The sequence below is a fragment of the Protobothrops mucrosquamatus genome, unplaced genomic scaffold (genome assembly GCF_001527695.2).
Source record: "Protobothrops mucrosquamatus isolate PMUCROS unplaced genomic scaffold, P.Mucros_1.0 scaffold_311, whole genome shotgun sequence".
NCBI classification, from domain to species: domain Eukaryota; kingdom Metazoa; phylum Chordata; class Lepidosauria; order Squamata; family Viperidae; genus Protobothrops; species Protobothrops mucrosquamatus.
In genome coordinates, this window is record NW_015386387.1 from 443,556 (window position 1) to 462,492 (window position 18,937).

At 37.9% G+C, this 18,937-nt stretch overlaps 1 protein-coding gene across 6 annotated transcripts in view; it reads right to left on the bottom strand.

The window, feature by feature from the left end:
• The window catches only part of LRRFIP1 (LRR binding FLII interacting protein 1), a 234,461-nt gene that overhangs the window by 179,682 nt on the left and 35,842 nt on the right, over window positions 1-18,937 (bottom strand). For all 6 annotated transcript variants that reach the window (XM_015832181.1, XM_015832180.1, XM_015832177.1 and 3 more), the window contains exon 2: window positions 14,231-14,317. In XM_015832181.1, the coding sequence (XP_015687667.1) occupies window positions 14,231-14,317 (87 nt within the window). The remainder of the gene's footprint in view (window positions 1-14,230; window positions 14,318-18,937) is intronic.

An 18,937-nucleotide genomic window follows, 5' to 3' on the forward strand; every position in this document is an offset into this window, starting at 1 on the left:
CTCCCCCTCCCCTTTTGCTTTCGCTCTCGAGCCGGCGCTTTTTTTTTCTTGAAATTTCCCTCTTAAAATGAAGGTGCGTGTTATACGCCTGTGCGTGTTATACGCCGATAAATACGGTATTTTTTTTAAAGAATGCATAGGAATGATTAGAAAGAGTCAAATATTTGCATTTTTCTTCCATATCAGTACTGTTTTATACCACTTAAAAGACTTATTTTTAAAGGAAAATATTTGTGATCACAGTAAAAAACAGAACGAAGGTAGACAAAGAAGTCTGATCACTAGAAATGGCTTGAATTCTGTTAATTCTGTGATAATTTTATAAACATATTTTGTAGCAGTACTCACCTACTAGTAACCTAGCAGCTAGCAATAGATTTTATGATTTTCCCTCCAGTCCCCAGGTTCTAATTAAAACCTACAAAAAACTATAAAATTGATCTAATCAGAGACAGAAAAGTGTTAATATACATTGCAGGTAAAGGCAGCTCGAACGCTTTCAAAATTCAAAAAGGAATCTCTTAAACATAGCACAAGACTGAAGCAGTCCAACAAGAAAAGGAAGGCAAGTATTTTAGAAATAGCTTAATTTACATATCAAATTGTTATTTTTAAGAAGTATTAGTAATGTAAATCATTCAGTGAAAATATGCAGGAGAACCCATTCAAAAAATTAGTCTGTCACATTTTTTTGTTGTTGAAACAAATAACAGCAGGTTTACTAATGAATATATTTTAAATTAGCTGTACCCAGCCACGCGTTGCTGTGGCTCAGTCTGGTAAAAGCATGTGTTGCTTTTACGTCCAACAGATGGCGCTGTTTTTCAAAAAAAGCATGTTTTTATCTGTCACAGGTGTGACATCTATATAATATAGGTATATAAAAACACGTGTGTATTCGAATGCAACGTTGTGTGAAAATTTCAAAGCAATCGGTGAAGAACTTTCGGAGATTTAAGATTTTGAACAAACAAACATTTACATTTTTATTTATATAGATTGGGATCTTCATATATCAGTAAGACAAAGGATGCCCAAATATAGACTTTTTATATGCAGTTTTCAAATATTAAAAAAATCAATTTTTTCACTTATTCCATGCAACAAAAAATGAACTTTAGAAACCCTTTAAAAAAACTAGTTAGTTTTTCAAAATTAAATATATGTACTACCCTGCCCGTGAAATATTTTTCTCATGCTTTCTTCCTGAAGATATATGCTGATCAATTATGAAAGTATGCTATAGTATGAGCCTAATATCAAATAGCATTACACTGGCACTTATTATTAGATTTTTATCACAACTTATCTGTTATCTATTTACCTATCTGGTTAACTCAAGGCAATGAACATACGGTGCATTCAGAAAGTATTCAGACCTCCTTCACTTTTCTCAATTTTGTTATGTTGCAGCCTGATTCTACACTTTATGCACAATTATTAGGCAAGTGATATCCGAAGCAGAACATCCAGCTTCAGTCACACCTTTGTTCCATACAGTATTATCCTTGTGAACTCTAAAGCTTCCTCCTTCCGTTATGTATTGAAGATGGACAATGGTTAATATTTATATGTTACTTATATGTAAGGGTGTAGGTCTATACCAGTGGTGGCAAACCTATGGCACGGGTGCCAGAGGCGGCACTCAGAGCTCTCTCTGTGGGCATACGTGCCATTGCCCCAGACCTGCCTCCCCTGTGACCCCCTCCTCTCCAGAAGCCCCCCTGAAGGAGAGTCGCCCCTGAGTGTGGCCCACGCGGAGCAGCGCAGCCATGGACATGGCAGCCAGGCATGGGGGGACCGAGCGGAGGCAAGGTAGGGGGTGGAGTGGGGGTGGGGCCAGTTTTTTGAGCACTCGTTCTCTAAAAGGTTCGCCATCACTGATCTATACATATGTTTTAAATGTGTGTTATGTATGTGTACACTTTGAGAGGAAGCAACTAAATTTCATTTTTTTTTTAATGTGTGCCATTGTGCCCACAGGAAAAAATGACAATAAAGGTTATCTAATCTAATCTAATCAAGTGAGTAATTTGCTCCATTCAGCTTTCCCTCAACCCTGACCAGTCTCCCAGTCCCTGCTGCTGAAGAACACCACCACAGCATGATGCTGCCACCACGTTTCACTGATAGGATGATATTGGGCAGCGATAAGAGGTGCCTAGGTTTCTCCAGACATAACATTTAGAATTGAGGCCAAACAGTTCAATCTTGTTCCTCACAGTCTGGGAGTCCTTCAGGTGCTTTTTTGTAAATTCCAAGCGGGCTTTCATGCATTTTGCACTGAGGAAGGAGAGGCTTCCATCTAGCCACTCTGCCATAAAGCCCAGGTCAGTGGAGGGCTGTGTAATGGTTGTCCTTCTGGAACTCTGTCCCATCTCCACACAGGATCTCGGACAGAGTGACCATCGGGTTCTTGGTCACCTCTCTTATTAAGGCCCTTCTTCCCTGATTGCTCAGTTTGACCAGACAATCAGCTCTTGGAAGTGTCTTGGTTGTGCCAAATTTCTTCCATTTGAGAATTATGGAGGTCACGGTGCTCTTAGGAACCTTCAATGTGGTAGAAATTTTATTGAAGCCTTTCCTAGATCTGTGCCTTATCAATTTAATTTACCACAGGTTGACTCCAATCAAGGTGTAGAAACATATCAGCAACAATCAAGAGAAATGGAAGGCACCTGAGCTAAATTTCAAGTATTGTTGCAAAGGGTCTGAATATTTATGCCAATGTGATATTTCAGTTTTTTCTTTTTAATAAATTTACAGACATTTCTAAAATTCTATTTTCACTTTGTCATTATTGGGTGCTGAATTTAGTTTAATGAGAAAAAAATGAATTTCAACAACTGTAGAATCAGACTCAGCATGACAATATTGACAAAAGTGAAGGGGGTCTGAATACTTTCTGAATGCACTGTATCTAATATTCCTACCTCCACAACAATAAAAAAAACCTGTAAAGTGAGTTGGGCTGAGACAGTGACTGTTCAAAGCCAAACAGATAACTTTCTAATAATAATAATAATAATAATAATAATAATAATAATAATAATAATAATAGTAGTAGTAGTAGTAGTAGTAGTAGTAGTAGTAGTAGTAGTAGTAGTAGTAGTAAAGTTGGAAGGGACCTTGGAGGTCATCTAGTCCAACCCCTGCTCAGGCAGGAAACCCTATACCATTTCGGACAAATGGCTGTCCAGTCTCTTCTTAAAAACTTCCAGTGTTGGAGCATTCACCGCTTCTGGAGGCAGGTTGTTCCACTGGTTAATTGTTCTCACTGTCAGGAAGTTTCTCCTTAGTTCTAGGTTGCTTCTCTCCTTGATTAGTTTCCACCTGTTGCTTCTTCTCTTGCCTTCAGGCGCTTTGGAAAATAGCTTGACTCCCTCTTCTTTGTGGCAGCCCCTGAGATATTGGAACACTGCTATCATGTCCCCCCTCGTCCTTCTCTTCATTAAGAGAGACATATCCAATTCCAGCAGCCGTTCCTTATATGCTTTACCCTCCAGTCCCCTAATCATCTTTGTTGCTCTTCTCTGTACTCTTTCTAGAGTCTCAACATCTTTTTTACATCGCAGTGACCAAAACTGGATGTAGTATTCCAAGTGTGGCCTTACCAAGGCATTGTAAAGTGGTATTAACACTTCACGTGATCTTGATTCTATCCCTCTGTTAATGCAGCCTAGCACTGTGTTGGCCTTTTTGGCAGCTGCAGCACACTGCTGGCTCATATTTCGGTGATTGTGTACTAGGACTCCGAGGTCCCTCTCACAGTTACTACTATTGAGCAAGGTGCCACCTATGCTGTACTTGTGCATTTGGTTTTTCTTGCCTAAATGTAGATCCTTGCTTTTTTCACCATTGAATTTCATTTTGTTAGATAGTGCCCAGTGTTCAAGTCTGTCCAGATCCTTCTGTATCTTAAGCCTGTCTTCTGGAGTGTTGGCTATTCCTGCAGCTTGGTGTCGTCTGCAAATTTGATGAGTTCCCCATCTATCCCCTCAAACAAATCGTTGATGAAGATGTTGAAGAGCACTGGGCCCAGAACAGAGCCCTGGGGCACCCCACTACACACTTCCCTCCATGTAAATGCAGTTCCATTGAGGACTACTCGCTGAATATTGAGGTCAGGCTGATAGGTCTGTAATTTCCTGGGTCCATTTTTTTCCCCTTTTTTTTTTATTAGAAATTTTTATTAATTTTCACTTAAAACAACAAATACAAATGATGCATCTATGTACACCAACAAACAGTAAAAATACTCAAAACATTTTCGGATACACTCGGCAGTCCCCGCCTTGCCTCCACCCTCATCCACTTACCTCTCCTTCCTCCCCCTAAACCCACAACCTCTCCTCCTTTTCTTACCACCTCTCTACATCCCCTCCGCCTTCTTAACCACCTCNTTAAAACAACAAATACAAATGATGCATCTATGTACACCAACAAACAGTAAAAATACTCAAAACATTTTCGGATACACTCGGCAGTCCCCGCCTTGCCTCCACCCTCATCCACTTACCTCTCCTTCCTCCCCCTAAACCCACAACCTCTCCTCCTTTTCTTACCACCTCTCTACATCCCCTCCGCCTTCTTAACCACCTCGTCGAGTGCAGCTTGGGGTACCAGCCAAGTATATCCTCTTATTAATACAATTCCATTATATACCTATAATAATTGAATACATCAATTTATAATTTCCCCCTAATCCCCTCCCCTCCCCGACTTCCCAGAACTAACTACAGGATTATACACACTCCTTAAACAATCAATTATAAAAAAGAACTTTAACTCGAATAATAAAAAAACAAAAGTTATACTCTATTTTAACACCAAAACCCATAATATAATTATCCATCTTCCCCCAATCCAAATATCTAAGAATTAAACTTTACCATTTCTCACTATAATAATCATATCTTAATCCCATTAAATACAAAAGTTAAATCCTTTAAAGTAATATAATTATATATCATTAATCATCTACTTCAAAACATTCATATAAATTCATTCTTCTTATTTATCTTGCTAATCCAGAATTTTAAAAATATAAACTTCAAAAACAATCCTTCTAACCCAGCTCTCCATTTTGCATCTCCCCCCAGTTTCATTCATTTTCACATCACTGATACAAAATCAACCTTCATAATCAATACATTTTCCACCTTTTACATTTTATAACGTGTCCGAAATTTTTGCAAGTAGTAAGCCTGTAAGCTTCTTCCAAAGGCACAAGCAGCAACATCTTCAGCTGGTTTTCTCTGATGCACGACCCATAAATGGATTCTATATAAACTTTTTTTCCTCAAAATTTCACTAGGGAAGTACACCAGAACCATGACCAAATCTATTACCGCTTCTTTTCCCAACTTTTCAGACTTTTCACTTTCCAAATCTCCATTAGATGGCATATCATTTTGGGATATTTCCATAACATCTTCTTCAACCTCTTCACATACTTTATCCACCCATTGCTCTATGCAATCTGGAACTATAAACTTCTGGAGAGCAGATGCCACAGTTTCATATGATTCTTCCAATCTCTTAAGACAAAGATCTTTAACTTCCACACTATATTGCTTGACTGCTTGCATCAAAACATTCTGTAAGTCACTCATAATTAAAGATAAAGGCATTTTCAGTAAATTCCACTCAGCAACCAAAAAAGGAAAAAATAAAAATTTCTTTCTCACTCTTTTTTCCCCCTCAGATCCGCAGCCATTTTAAAACCTCCAGATTTCTTTAAATATACTTCATTAATCCAAAAGGATAGCAGTATTAATATCACCAAGCAATATACACCACAAATTCATTGCAGCTAAAACTTTCCAGAGCTGGAGAAGCAACAATGTATCTCTTTCCATTCAGTAACCAAAAAAGAGTGAAAGTAAAAAAAACACGAAAGTATTCCAGAGAAACGGCAAGTCCGCAGCCATTTTCTCTCACTTTAGATCACCACAAAATAAAGAAGATGCTAGTATATTTCAGAGTCAAAGTCACAAACAGTCCACTGTAAATCCAAACCCCGTTTAGTTCCGTCTGCTTAAAATTTAAGTCCAAATACCTTCCAACAGCAGATGTGGGAGCTGCATCTGGCTTCGCTCCAAATGGATAGGAGCGAAGGCGTCCTGAGGCGCGGAGACCGTCCAGACTCCGGGCGAGCTAACATCTCTCACCCCCGATTATAGCAAAACCGGGGTGAGAGGAAGCTCGAGCCCTATCCGGACTTACTCACCCCCCCTCTTCGCCCGAGGGACGAGGTTCCGAGCCGAGAGACAGCTAACGAACGCTGTCTCTTCAGGCTTTGACGCGCTCCCAGACGGGCGGCTAACAAAAGCCGCCATGCGATGCAGCCTGTCACCACCGGAAGTCCATTTTTTTCCCTTTTTTGAGGATGGGAACTACATCAGCTCTTTTCCAGTCCTCTGGTAGTTCCCCTGTGCTCCAGGACCTTTGAAAAATATAGTTCAGTGGTTCTGAGATCACATCTGTCAGTTCCTTGAGAACCTTGGGGTGTAATCCATCTGGTCCTGGCAATTTGAACTCGTCTAGGCTGGACAGGTGCTCACTTACCATTTTCTTGCCTATCTTAACTTGTGTTTCTATTCTGTTTTTTATGGCACTATTTTTGATAGGTTGGTCTGTTTTTTCCCTTTGTGTAAAGACAGATGCAAAAAACCAGTTAAATAATTCTGCTTTCTCCCTGTTGCTTGTCACCTTCTTGCCACTTTCACCCACTAATGGACCAATCATTTCCTTCACTTTTTTCTTGTTTTTTACATGTTGAAAGAAGCTTTTTTTTGTTATTTTTGACTTTGGTCGCAAGCCTTAGTTCATTTTGAGCCTTGGCTTTCCTCACTTCATCTTTGCAGGCTCGGGCTATTAGCTGATATTCTGACTTAGTTATGTGCCCCTCTTTCCACTTTCTATATTTGTCCTTTTTATCTTTCAATTTGTCAGAGAGTTCTTTATGCAGCCAAGCTGGTTTCTTTTGAGAGCTGTTATTTTTCCTCTTTGTTGGTATTGTGCTAGACTGTGCTTTTATTATCTCACTTTTCAAAATTTCCCAAGCTTCTTGTGTTGTTTTCCCCTTGAGGATTCTCCTCCATGGAATCCTTCCCAAGCCCTCTCTAAGTTTATTGAAATTAGCTCTCTTGAAGTCCAAGACTCTAGTTTGACTGTGTTCTGTTGCTTGTGCTTCCATAATGTTGAATTCTAATATTGCATGATCACTTCCTCCAAGGGTTCCTATGGCTTCAACACCTTCTATCATTTCATCTCTGTTAGTGAGAATTAGATCCAAAATAGCTAATCCCCTAGTTCCCTTCTCTACTTTTTGGGAGACAAATTTGTCTGCTAGGTTTGCCAGGAACCTGTTTGATCTTCCACTTGGTGCAGAGTTCGTCTCCCAGTTGATGTCAGGGTAGTTAAAGTCTCCCATTACTATTGTGATGTGTTTCCTACATACCTTAGTTAGCTGACTAGCAAAAAGTTCATCTATTTCCTCTGTTTGGTTGGGTGGTCTGTAGTATACACCTATGGCAATGTCATTTTTTCCCCTTTTATATTGACCCAAATGCATTCAAGACAGTTTTTATCATTGTTGTGCTCTATTTCTGTACTCTACATCAATAAAGAATATATCTCTCGTTGAGGTGGAGGAGAAAATAAACCAGACAAAGAAAATTTATTAAATTTAGGGAGATCGACACACAAGGTACAGTGGGTTTCATCCCACCATGTTTCCGTAATGGCAACAATATCATATCTGCCCTCATTAACCTGAATTTCTAGTTCACCCTGTTTGCTGTTCATACTCTATGCATTGGTGTATAGACATTTGAGTCCTTTGTGACTGGCCCTGTGGTTTACTTTCTACATAACCTGTGTGGTGCCTGAGTTCCCGTATTGTCTTACCACCTATTTGGTTAATGCACTTTGTGTGGCACTCGCTATTAGAGGCTTCATTTTGCTTGACAGCAAGGTTGGTATTCTTGTCCACACACACATCTATGCTACATGCACTGATAGCCCTATAATTTTTAGATTGCCGGGGACAGGGTTGTTCTGTATCAATTAACTCACTGTCCCTGCTGTTTAGTTTAAATTTTCCTCCAGAAAATCTGTGAATTTATAGCCGAGTAACTCAGTCCCTTTTTTTGATGGATGCAAACCATCTCTTTTGTACATCTTTTCATTGGACCAGCTACAGACATCATGACTAATATATCCAAAGTCTTCCCCTTTACACCACTCCTTTAGCCACATATTGAATTGTACTATGTGCTGGCCTTTTCCATTTTGCTCTTTATACACTGGTAAAACCTCTGAGAAAATAAGCCTACAGCCTATTCTGCTAAGTTCCTTCCCCAAGCTCTGGAAATCGTTCTGCACAGAGAGTACATCTTTTTGGGACAGATCGTTAGTGCTTTGGGACAGATCATTAGTCTGTCTTGCTTAAGTGAAACCTAGAACTCATAGTCTCCTGGTTTCTAGGCCAGCACCATCTCCGCTACTATATACCAAACTATCTCTCAGTCTGTTAACTAAATTTGACAGAGAATACTTACAGATAGAGAGTTCTTAGAGATTCATTCATATAAAGACTTTTTCAATTTTGATGCTTGCAAATTCAGATAATATATCAGAAACTAATAGAATTAGTATTACTAACTACCCAGAAAATTTGAACAAATTATGTGTTATGTTCTGCTTATTTTTTGGGTGTTCCTTATCTGTGTTTCTTCTTTAATCATATAGCAATAACTTCTGCTATTTGAATATGCAATAAATATATTGCAATGAATCTTCTTGGCTTAAGTTATGTTAGAAGAAGAATTTAATGTGGCTTAGAAATAAGTGAAAATATTTTAAGTATAAATTTTCAAATAAAATGTGCTAGATACATAAGGTGACCAACCGTCCTCCTTTAGGGAGGACAGTCCTCCTTTTGTGAATTCTGTCCTCCTTCGAAAAGTGTCCTCCTACATGTCCTCCTTTTCGATATTTGAAGACTAACTAATCTGCAGTGCTTTTTTTTTCTCATAGAACGCTCAGAACGGAGTTCCGGCACCTTTTTTTGATGGGTTTTTTTCAACTTTTGCATGAGCTGTGCTACTCCCCCTATTGGCTTTCAAAAGCCAATAGGAATTGCTGATGAGCACGCCAAAACACCCAGCCGGCAAACTTTGCACATGCAAGTTGTCTGCAGCGAAGGCGAATTGGCAGGAACTTTGCACCTCCCTGCTACCCAACTACACCATCTCCTAGTTCAGGGGTAGGCAACCCAAAACACTCAAAGAGCCACTTGGACACGTTTCCCACCGAAAACAAGACACTGGGAGCTGCAAAACCCTTCTGATATCTAAATGACGATAACACTGCATATATCCTTTTTTACTTTTAATATATATACAGTATATTATATATATATGTGTGTGTGTGTGTGTGTGTATTATGTATGTGTGTGTGTATAGGTGTTTGTGTGTGTATATATAAAATAAAGGTAAAAAAGGATATATGCAGTATTATCTTCATTTTAGATGTCAAAAGGGTCTCTCTCTCTTTCCTTTCTCTTTCCTCTCCCTCTCTCTCTCTCCCTCTTTCCTCTCTCCTTCCCTCTTTCCTCTTTTTCTCTTTCCTCTCCCCCTTTCTCTCTTTCCTCTCCCCCTCTCTCTTTCTTTTTCCTCTTTCTCTTTCCTCCCTTTCTCTCCCTCTCTTTCTCTTTCCTCTCTCTCTCTTTCCTCTTTCTCTCTTTCCTCTCTTTCTCTCTCTTTTTTTTCTCTTTCTCTCTTTCTCTCTCTCTCTTTTCTCTCTCTCTCCCTCTCTCTCCAGGTGAGGAGAGAGAGAACGAAAGGCAAACAGCGCCGAACAAGCGGGGAGGGGGAGTAGGATGGAAAGCAGTGGCTTAGGTGGCGGCGGCAGTGGCATGGCGGCGGCCACTACAGCATCGTTGGGGGTCCCCGCCGCCCCCAGCCTGGCCGCCACCCCTGCCGCGTCCTCAGCTGAACGGGCGGGGAGAGGGAGCAAGATGGGAGGCAGTGGCTCTGGTGGTGGTGGTGGCGGCACGGCGGTGGCCACTGCAGCATCGTCGGGGGTCCCCGCTGCCCCCGCCGCATCCTCAGCCGAACGGGTGGGGAGGGAGAGCAGGACGGGAGGCAGCGGCTCTGGTGGTGGCGGCGCCAGCGGCCACTGCAGCATCGTCAGGATTCCCCGTTGCCCCCAGCCCAGCCGCTGCGTCCTTAGCCGAACAGGCAGGGAGGGGGAGCAGGACGCGAGGCAGCGGCTCCAATGGCGGCCACTGCAGCATCGGGGGTCCCCGCCACCTCCGACCTGGCCGCCGCCCCCTCCATGTCCTCAGCCACTTCGCCGTCGCAAGAGGAAGGTGCCAAGGCCGGGTGCACCAAGGGCGGGGTTTTTTTATTATGCATTTATCATATTATACTGTATTCTGTATTATTGTTGCAATGAATAAAATGTTTCTTTTATTTACGATATTTTTTTCTTCAATTCATTTGTGTCCTCCTTTTCATTGTAAAAAAGTTGGTCACCTTATAGATACATGATGTATTTAACTGCTTCTCAAGAATCAACAATCAAAGTCCTGGTGCAAGAAAATAAATTTTTTTCAAGTATCAAATGATCAGGGTTATCCAATTCAGTTTACTGGAGAAAGATTTAGAACAAAATAAAGAAAATTATTCATATAATGCATAATTAATCCATGCAAAATGTTCCTCCCATCCTTTTGAGTCAAAGGCATTCTTTCCCCAGCAATGAAGCAATGAAAGCAATGAAAAGCATGCAATCACATTGTAGACTAGGAAAGCCCTACCTTTTGAACCTAATAGATCTATAATTGGTAGAAGAGGAAAAGAAGAAACATATCAAGGCAAGATATTTCAGGACACCCATTATATAATGCACTTTTCCTAGATGCTAGTAAATGAGGAAACAGGGATGAAATACACTTCTAAAATGCAAAAGTGAAATAAGAGATAGACTTTGTAATGCTGTAAGGACCCACCCCACTTTACATCTTAAGAACTCTTGGAATATCTCCTCCAACAGGCATCTTTATTAAGAGAAGATGGTTGCAGGCGTTCTAGACAGGATCTGAGGGGCCAACCCCTACCATTCAAGGTTTTAAGTGTTCCCAAGCAGCCCCCACCCCACCGTCCTTCCAGCGACAATCCCAGGCGTTACATTTCCACCCCCTTTTCCTCACCCGGCAGAAGAGAGACTTCAGAGAGTAGTAGATGAAAGGTGATGGCCATATTGTTATGATCAGTCCTCTTGGTGAGATCCACATTCAGTCCCTTTGAAGTTTTAATAAAGGAAGTGAGAGCCATAAAACCCCTTTGCTCATCCCCCTTCCCCTTCATAGTATGACAGAATCCAGAGAGGGCAGAAATGGGGTTTTCCATAGTCGATAACTAGAAATGAAATATAATTGGATTCTGACAAATGCACTTAAAATTGTTTTTGGATATGATATGATGCCGTCAAAGGCTGAAATGAACACTCTTCTCTATGGAGGGCATCTACTACATAACAATAAGTATTAGTTAGATCTGTATCCTACACAAATAATACAAAATTACCAATCCCCACCCAATATCCATATACTCATATTCCAAATAACAGTACAGGAAACTCCTATTACATTCTCATTAAACTCTAACTTAAAATTCAGTAGTAAATACAATCATGAAATTTGTCTTGTAAAGCTTTACAAAGCTGATAAAACCCAAAACAGACTTCCCACTATATATTTCTCAAAATGTAAGATGAAACAAGTATAATGTTGTACTAAATTGTTCACAGTGTTTGTCATCAGCTAAACCTACATTAACATCAACATCTGCTTTTTCTCCCTTTCCTCTTCTAATTATTACTTCTGCAGGTTCTAATATTAAAAGAACATGAAAACCTTCTTTTTAGTTAAATGCAATCAGCATTTGTCGTGCTAATTAAATTTAAGTATTCTGTATTTAAATTTAATTAGCATGAAAATGCCTGTTGCATCATTTAAATTAGTATGTCTCTGTTTAAAATGTTCACTGGCTATACATGTGATAGTACAAAGCATCTCTTTTAAACTTCTTTATTTTATATAACCAATAAGGAGCTTGAGAGTATGCACACATGCGTTATTGGAAATTAGGTGAGAATAAAAGAACTTTCATATTCAGAAACTAAGATTTTGTGAATCTTCTTTTTCCATGAGTGAAAGAAACCAGTTAGCTTTCAGAAGACTCTGTTTCCAGGATCAGAAATGAACTGTATTTTTAACTTCCTAAAGGTTTCCCCTGAAGCACTGACTATAATTCACACCAAAGTAACATGTTCTTTTTTTGACTGATTAATTAATTTGGTTGAGCATGAAAATATGATAGTCGTAGTAAGTCTTGGTTATAGAAAAGCATCTGAGAAATACTCCCATGAGATTCTAGCAGAGAAAATGGCAAAATGTGGGTACCATCTGCTATTGTTAGATGGTTATGGATCTGGTTAAAAAATCATAGTCAACAAATAGCAATAGCACTTAGACTTATATACCACTTCACAGTGCTTTACAGCCCTCTCTAAGCAGTATACAGAGTCAGCATATTTCCCCCAACAATCTGGGTCCTCATTTTACCAACCTCGGAAAGATGGACGGCTGAGTCAACCTTGAGCCGGTGAGAACTGAACTGCCGAACTAACCGAATCAGCAAATCTTTGGATAATACAAAACTATAGAATATCTTAGAGAATAATATATTTGGGAAGGAAAAAATAAGGTAAGGGTGTAGAATATAGATCCCAGGTAAAACAAATGTGAGGGTCATATTGGATCACTAACTGAACATGCAGCTACAAATAAACCAAATGTACTCTGAGGTTACTAAAACAGAAGTATAGTGTCAAGATCAGCATAAATTACTGTGCTTTTCTATTCTACATTAACACGTAAAAGAAAACCTATGGAGGAACAATTTATTAGAAATGCTGCCTTAAAGAGCTTCATAATATATCGGAGGGAATTCTCAACTCTTTTCCCTAGAATGATATTTGAGATTGTTGTGATACTAAGTTGGTACTGCTATCCCAACTGGGTTATTAGACCCAGATCAATTACCAAGTGATAAGCTTCAGGAAGATCAGATTTTGTTGTAGGATCTTCCTTTAAGACAGTTCTCTCAGAAAGGTAACAGGACCAGGTGGCATACCAACAGAGTTCTGGCCCATTCTTTCTGGGCTTATAATTGGATGGACGTATGAAATTTTTAAAAAAAACTTTAAAGATTCTACTAACAGAAGAGTAACAAAAACAGTAAGATTAAATAAAGTGGGGAAAAGACAGCATCTACACAATTGTTAAAGGATAACTTTCACACATGTTCATCTTCACTGTCTCAACTCACATTAATTTTAAATAGACCACACAAAATATGTTTAAGTAAAATTAATGTAATTTTACTGTTATGTAAAATAATTGTCATTTTCCCCAATGTTTAAAGATTGTGAGAATCAGGATGGAGAAAAACAAGCTTAGGATCAATCCAAGCAAAACAGAGTAGTTTTGGATGAAGAAGCTATCTAGTTCCAAAGATATTCCATCTTTAGATCTGGATGAGGTCATTTATTTATCTATGAAACTTGTGAATTGGCTGCTCCAATCTATCACAATTCTGGGCATGCTCTCCCATGTCAAACTGTTTTATCAACTATGTATACATATACATATACATACATACATACATATAATATGTTTATGTGTGTGCATATTTGTGTATGGATATATATTTTCTTTTCAGAGCAGCATCAGAATTTCTTTTTTAATGCATGCCAGTGTGTTCACTGAAAAAAGAGACAATAAATGTTACCTTATCTTATAAAGTAGACATTATCTTCATTGACTTAAATCCCTGCACCAATTTTGTGCATATAATCAACAAGTTTTCATCTAAGTTGCATACCTTAATAAACTGTTAAGTAAAGTCCTCAAGTAGGAAGAACTAAATGCATTTTATTTCTAAATATGCTTTATTTTTTTCAAAAAAGCAATTTCATGTATTTTACAAATGAGTGAATATATGTTTATATATATTCATATATAAAGAGATAATTTCATAACACTCTTGCAATAGACACCAAGTATGATACTTACAACAATAATTTATCTGTTTTATCCCAAATATCAAGAAACTCTTGTACTTCAGAATTCATTCAAAAAGCTGTCACATACCTCCTTTTGTTGCTTCTCAAGTTCTTTCATCCGAATTTCCCGTGCTTCAGCTCGTGCTGCACGCTTTGCCACAAGTCTTGCTTCACCCTATCAAAGGAAAAAAGTATCACAAGATTGCAGCAATATCTAAACTGAACTAGTTTGAAGGTCCAGGCTCTTATCATATTGACTTTACAATTATAAACCTGTATAGTATGTTTAGATATAAACCTGTATAGTAAGTATGTTTAGTGTGGTGTAATGGCTAAGACACCAGGCTAGAACCCTGAAGACCATGAATTCTAGTCCCACCTTCGACAGGAAGCCATCCAGGTGATCTTGGACCAGTCACTGTTTCTCAACCCTAGGAAGCAACAAGAGTAAACCATTTCTGAAAATCTTGCCAACCAAACTGGAGCCAACACTGACTTGATGGCACAGAAACATACACAAACTATTTTTAGACATACATTTGCAATTCCTGAATATTCCTGTGATGCAAACGATACAATAAGACAAGAACAGTTATACCCATTTATTCAAGAGAAGGGGAAGAAATTGGAAAATTAAAAGTGTGGAAAAACCCTTGAGATCCTGACTCAAGTCACTTTCCTCTAGATCCCTGGAACTCCAGCCCCTTTTCAGGCCAGGTATTCAGGTATTCAAGAAGTATCTCACTGAGATAGTAGGGTGTTTTTTTTCTTTTTAGATAAACCTCTTTCGCCTATCTTAGGATGAGAAAAAAGTTCTCCCTATTTACAGTATAATAGGAAATTCTTTTACTAATAGGTAAGTGTTTGTTGAATGTGGACAAACTTGATAGTGAATAGCTCTTAAAGAGACTAATCTTCAGTAAGCAGTTTTGAAAACTTTTATAAAATAGAACTTTATTAGGACATAGACATAAAAAAGCCATGAAAAAAGCAATCAAAGATAATGACAGCTTACTCCTTCTGACTAAATTTATTTTTTATTTCATTTATTGATTTTTATCCCAAGTTTATTATTTTTATAAATAATTCAAGGTTTCAAACATACCTAATGCTCCTTCTTCATCCTATTTTTCTACAACAATTCAGTGAGATAAGCTGGCTGAGAGAGAAACTGATCCAAAGTCACCCAGCTGGCTTACATGCCTAAAGTGGGACTAGAACTAGTGTCCCTGATTTCTCGCCTGGTGTCTTCTTCACATTTCAATCTATTCTCTTTTTTCCTTCAATAACATCCATCAATCTGTTTTTCACAGCCAACAATGCAATCTCTTAACTCCCAATTTTATACCAGATTCTTCCCTTCTCCTTTTGAAAAAAAAACAAATATTAATTCTTTAAGGACAAACACTATAATATGCAATACATGTTTTAGCACCTTTTACAGATATAAATAAATCTATGGAATTTAGATGAAGTTTTGATTGGGTAGTTTGTCAAGGAGTAACCAGATGAATAGTCTCTATTACTTAGATACTACCTTTTCCAAGAATAATTTAATATTAATTGACAATAAGCTAGAGTTTCTCTTCATGTTCTCCATTCAGCACAATTAAAAACTGAAGCAAATGACTCAGTGTATTGTTATTGAAACATCAGGCTGACTTTAGCTGATTGATAAAGTAGCCATTAAAAGAAGTAAAAAAGGCAGGGCACTGAATTTTTCAAATTACGTAGAAAATTCCAATGCTGGAGTTGAAATGATGTTGTCAAATCTTTCTCTGCATTTATTTCTGTCTATATAAGGAAATAACTAAATATCCAAATATCCAAACATCTGGGAAAATATCTTATGAATGGAAGATTACTTCCATTCACCGAACTACCGGTATATTACCTATAGCTTCTACTGAGCCTGTATGCAGCACTTAAAATTGATCTCAGGAATAGCTAATGTACATTTTCTTTTCCTTCTGGTTTCTGCTTTATGTTATTTAAACTACCCAGTTTGCTAGCATTTAAGCATACAAAGAAATAGTTTCTATTTATTCTATGTCAAAGCACTTTGAAATATTTCACCTAGAAAAAACTAAGTCAAATTTTAGTAACATCCTCCCTTAAAAACTGTGTAATAAAGGCTTTTTCATGTCTTAAAATATCTTTATCTCCTTTCAATATCTCTGGGAAAACAATTCTAGAGAACAGAATGCTTGCTCACTACCTTTATTCTGTTGGATTTCTTGTAACTGACTCTAATGCCACTGCAATTTTATGTAGGAGATAATTGACAAAGTTATTTCTTCAGAACAAATCTGATACATTTGTTAATTAAAAGCCATTCATAAAGTGTTTACATAACAATAAAATACCAATTTAAAGAACAATTTTCCATCGGTGCCATATCGATAAAGATACTTATTCCACTTCATTAATATTTAAGAACAGATTACAAACATGTTACACATTTGTACTCAAGACTTTGTAGACTGAGAATCAGCTGCTTGGAATGGACATTTTAGTAATATTTGCTTTGAAAATTGTACAACTTCCTAAAGTTAGTATTGATTGACAGGTTACTTATAACTTTCCACTCTAAATAGTTTAATGAAATGAAATTATAATACATTATTTGTACAATAATTTGTACAATACATTATTTATCCTTTATCCTTATTTGAAGAGCAGCAGCTAATCTTAACTTGAATTGATCTCTAAAACAAGTAAGCAATTAATCAGAGACTTAAATGAAGAGGAAAGTACTGGGGAATCAAAAAACTTTGTTAAGTTTTAATATTAGTTTTCCTGGTACATTATTCAAATGAGAGAGAAGATAAGCAGCATTTGAGCATCTTACCAGTATTTGGGCATCTAATCTCAAGAATTCAAAAATGAATTGCAAAAACTATTACTCTTCTAAACAAAACAAAGACAGGAAATAAAAGCTTTATAATTCTATATAAAGATTAAAAAAAACTTTATCATTTCATTTTTAGTTTTTCATCTGTTTATTTGAGTTTTAAAGTTTCCCTGTCTAAAAATCATTCTACTTCTGTTGTGGGAGCAGCCAAAGTAATAAGAAGAAATTAACTGTGCTGCTTCTAAAGATTTCTCTCTCTTTTTATCTTCATTTCTTCTGAAGAAGATAGAGAATTATCCAAAATTTTCAGTTCTCAAGTCTATGAAAAATATTTCCCTTTAGTCTCCCACTCTTACCTTCAAAATCTTCAATATGAAGTATATTAGGCTTCCCAGAATGTACATTGGAAATATATGCTTCCATTTCCCAGAATGTATACTGGGAAGAGAGGGAAACAATCATTTAGAACACTACTCCACCCCACCTAAGAGCTGCAAATCCTGATGCAGCAAGCAATCATTAGGATAAGAATGATGCAGAAACATGCACAACCTGATTTTCCTCCATTCAGAGACACAAATTACAAATATAATTGCAACATGTTTTTTACTAGCCCAACAGGAAGAGAGAAAAATTCTGCCGTCAACGCCCCTAGACAAAGTTCATAAGTGAGTCAGGAAAAGGTGATGGTAAAGGTTTCTCTGTCCAGTTGTGTCTGACGCTAGGGTGCAGTGTTCATCTCCATTTCTTGGCCAAGGGAGTGAGTGTTGTCCAAAAACATTTTCTGTGATCAAGTGGCCAGCATAGCTATATGCCAAAGGTGTACAGAATGCTGTTACCTTCCCACCCAAGTGGTACCTATTTATCTATCATGCTTCAAAATGGCTAGATGGGCAGGAGCTGGAGCAGAAACGAGAGCCCCCCCCCATTGTGCGGTGCTTGGGTCTTGAACCCGGGCTGTCAGCTTTCTAGCTGACAAGCTCAGCATCTTTAACAGCTGAACCACTGTGCCACTTGGGAATCAGAAAGTGTTTTAGAAATACAGTAAGATAGCAATTCTCAGCACTAATACAGAATTTTGCTCATAAAGTCTCAATTTCCAACATACTGAATTGTTAAGACATATTTCTCTATTGTTTTAAGTTTTAAAATCAAAGGTCTGTAGTTTAAGACTCCACACACTGGCAGCTATTACTGTCGATTACAATTCCATCTATATTTCCCCAAACTCTACTCATTATTAATTGGGTACATGAAAATTAGGCTCTCTGTCATTCTTTCTATCCAAGCATAAGCTATATATTTAATGCATTCTTTAATGCCCTAACTGCTTCTTCAATATTTTTGCTTTATTCTTTTCATTAAAGCTATACTACCAGTATACTTCAGATTCATTTCCAAATACAATTGGTGCTTCAGAGCATGCAGGGATACAAACATAGCACTTGTCTGTAGCTCTTAAAGAGTTGCACTTTTACTCAGGATTGCATGACATCTACAGATTGTAAGCATAATCCCAGCTGCCTATAAAATTATAGACAGGTGCTATATCACAACCCTGGATATTCCAAAGTACATTTGGGTTTTGAATTCAAAGCTCTGCAAAGCCTTAATATACAAAAGCCCAGTCTAGCACAATACCAACAAAGAGGAAAAATAACAGCTCTCAAAAGAAACCAGCATGGCTGCATAAAGAACTCTCTGACAAATTGAAAGATAAAAAGGACAAGTACAGAAAGTGAAAAGAGGGGCACATAACTAAGTCAGAATATCAGCAAATAGCCCGAGCCTGCAAAGATGAAGTGAGGAAAGCCAAGGCTCAAAATGAACTAAGGCTTGCGACCAAAGTCAAAAATAACAAAAAAAGCTTCTTTCAACATGTAAAAAACAAGAAAAAAGTGAAGGAAATGATTGGTCCATTAGTGGGTGAAAGTGGCAAGA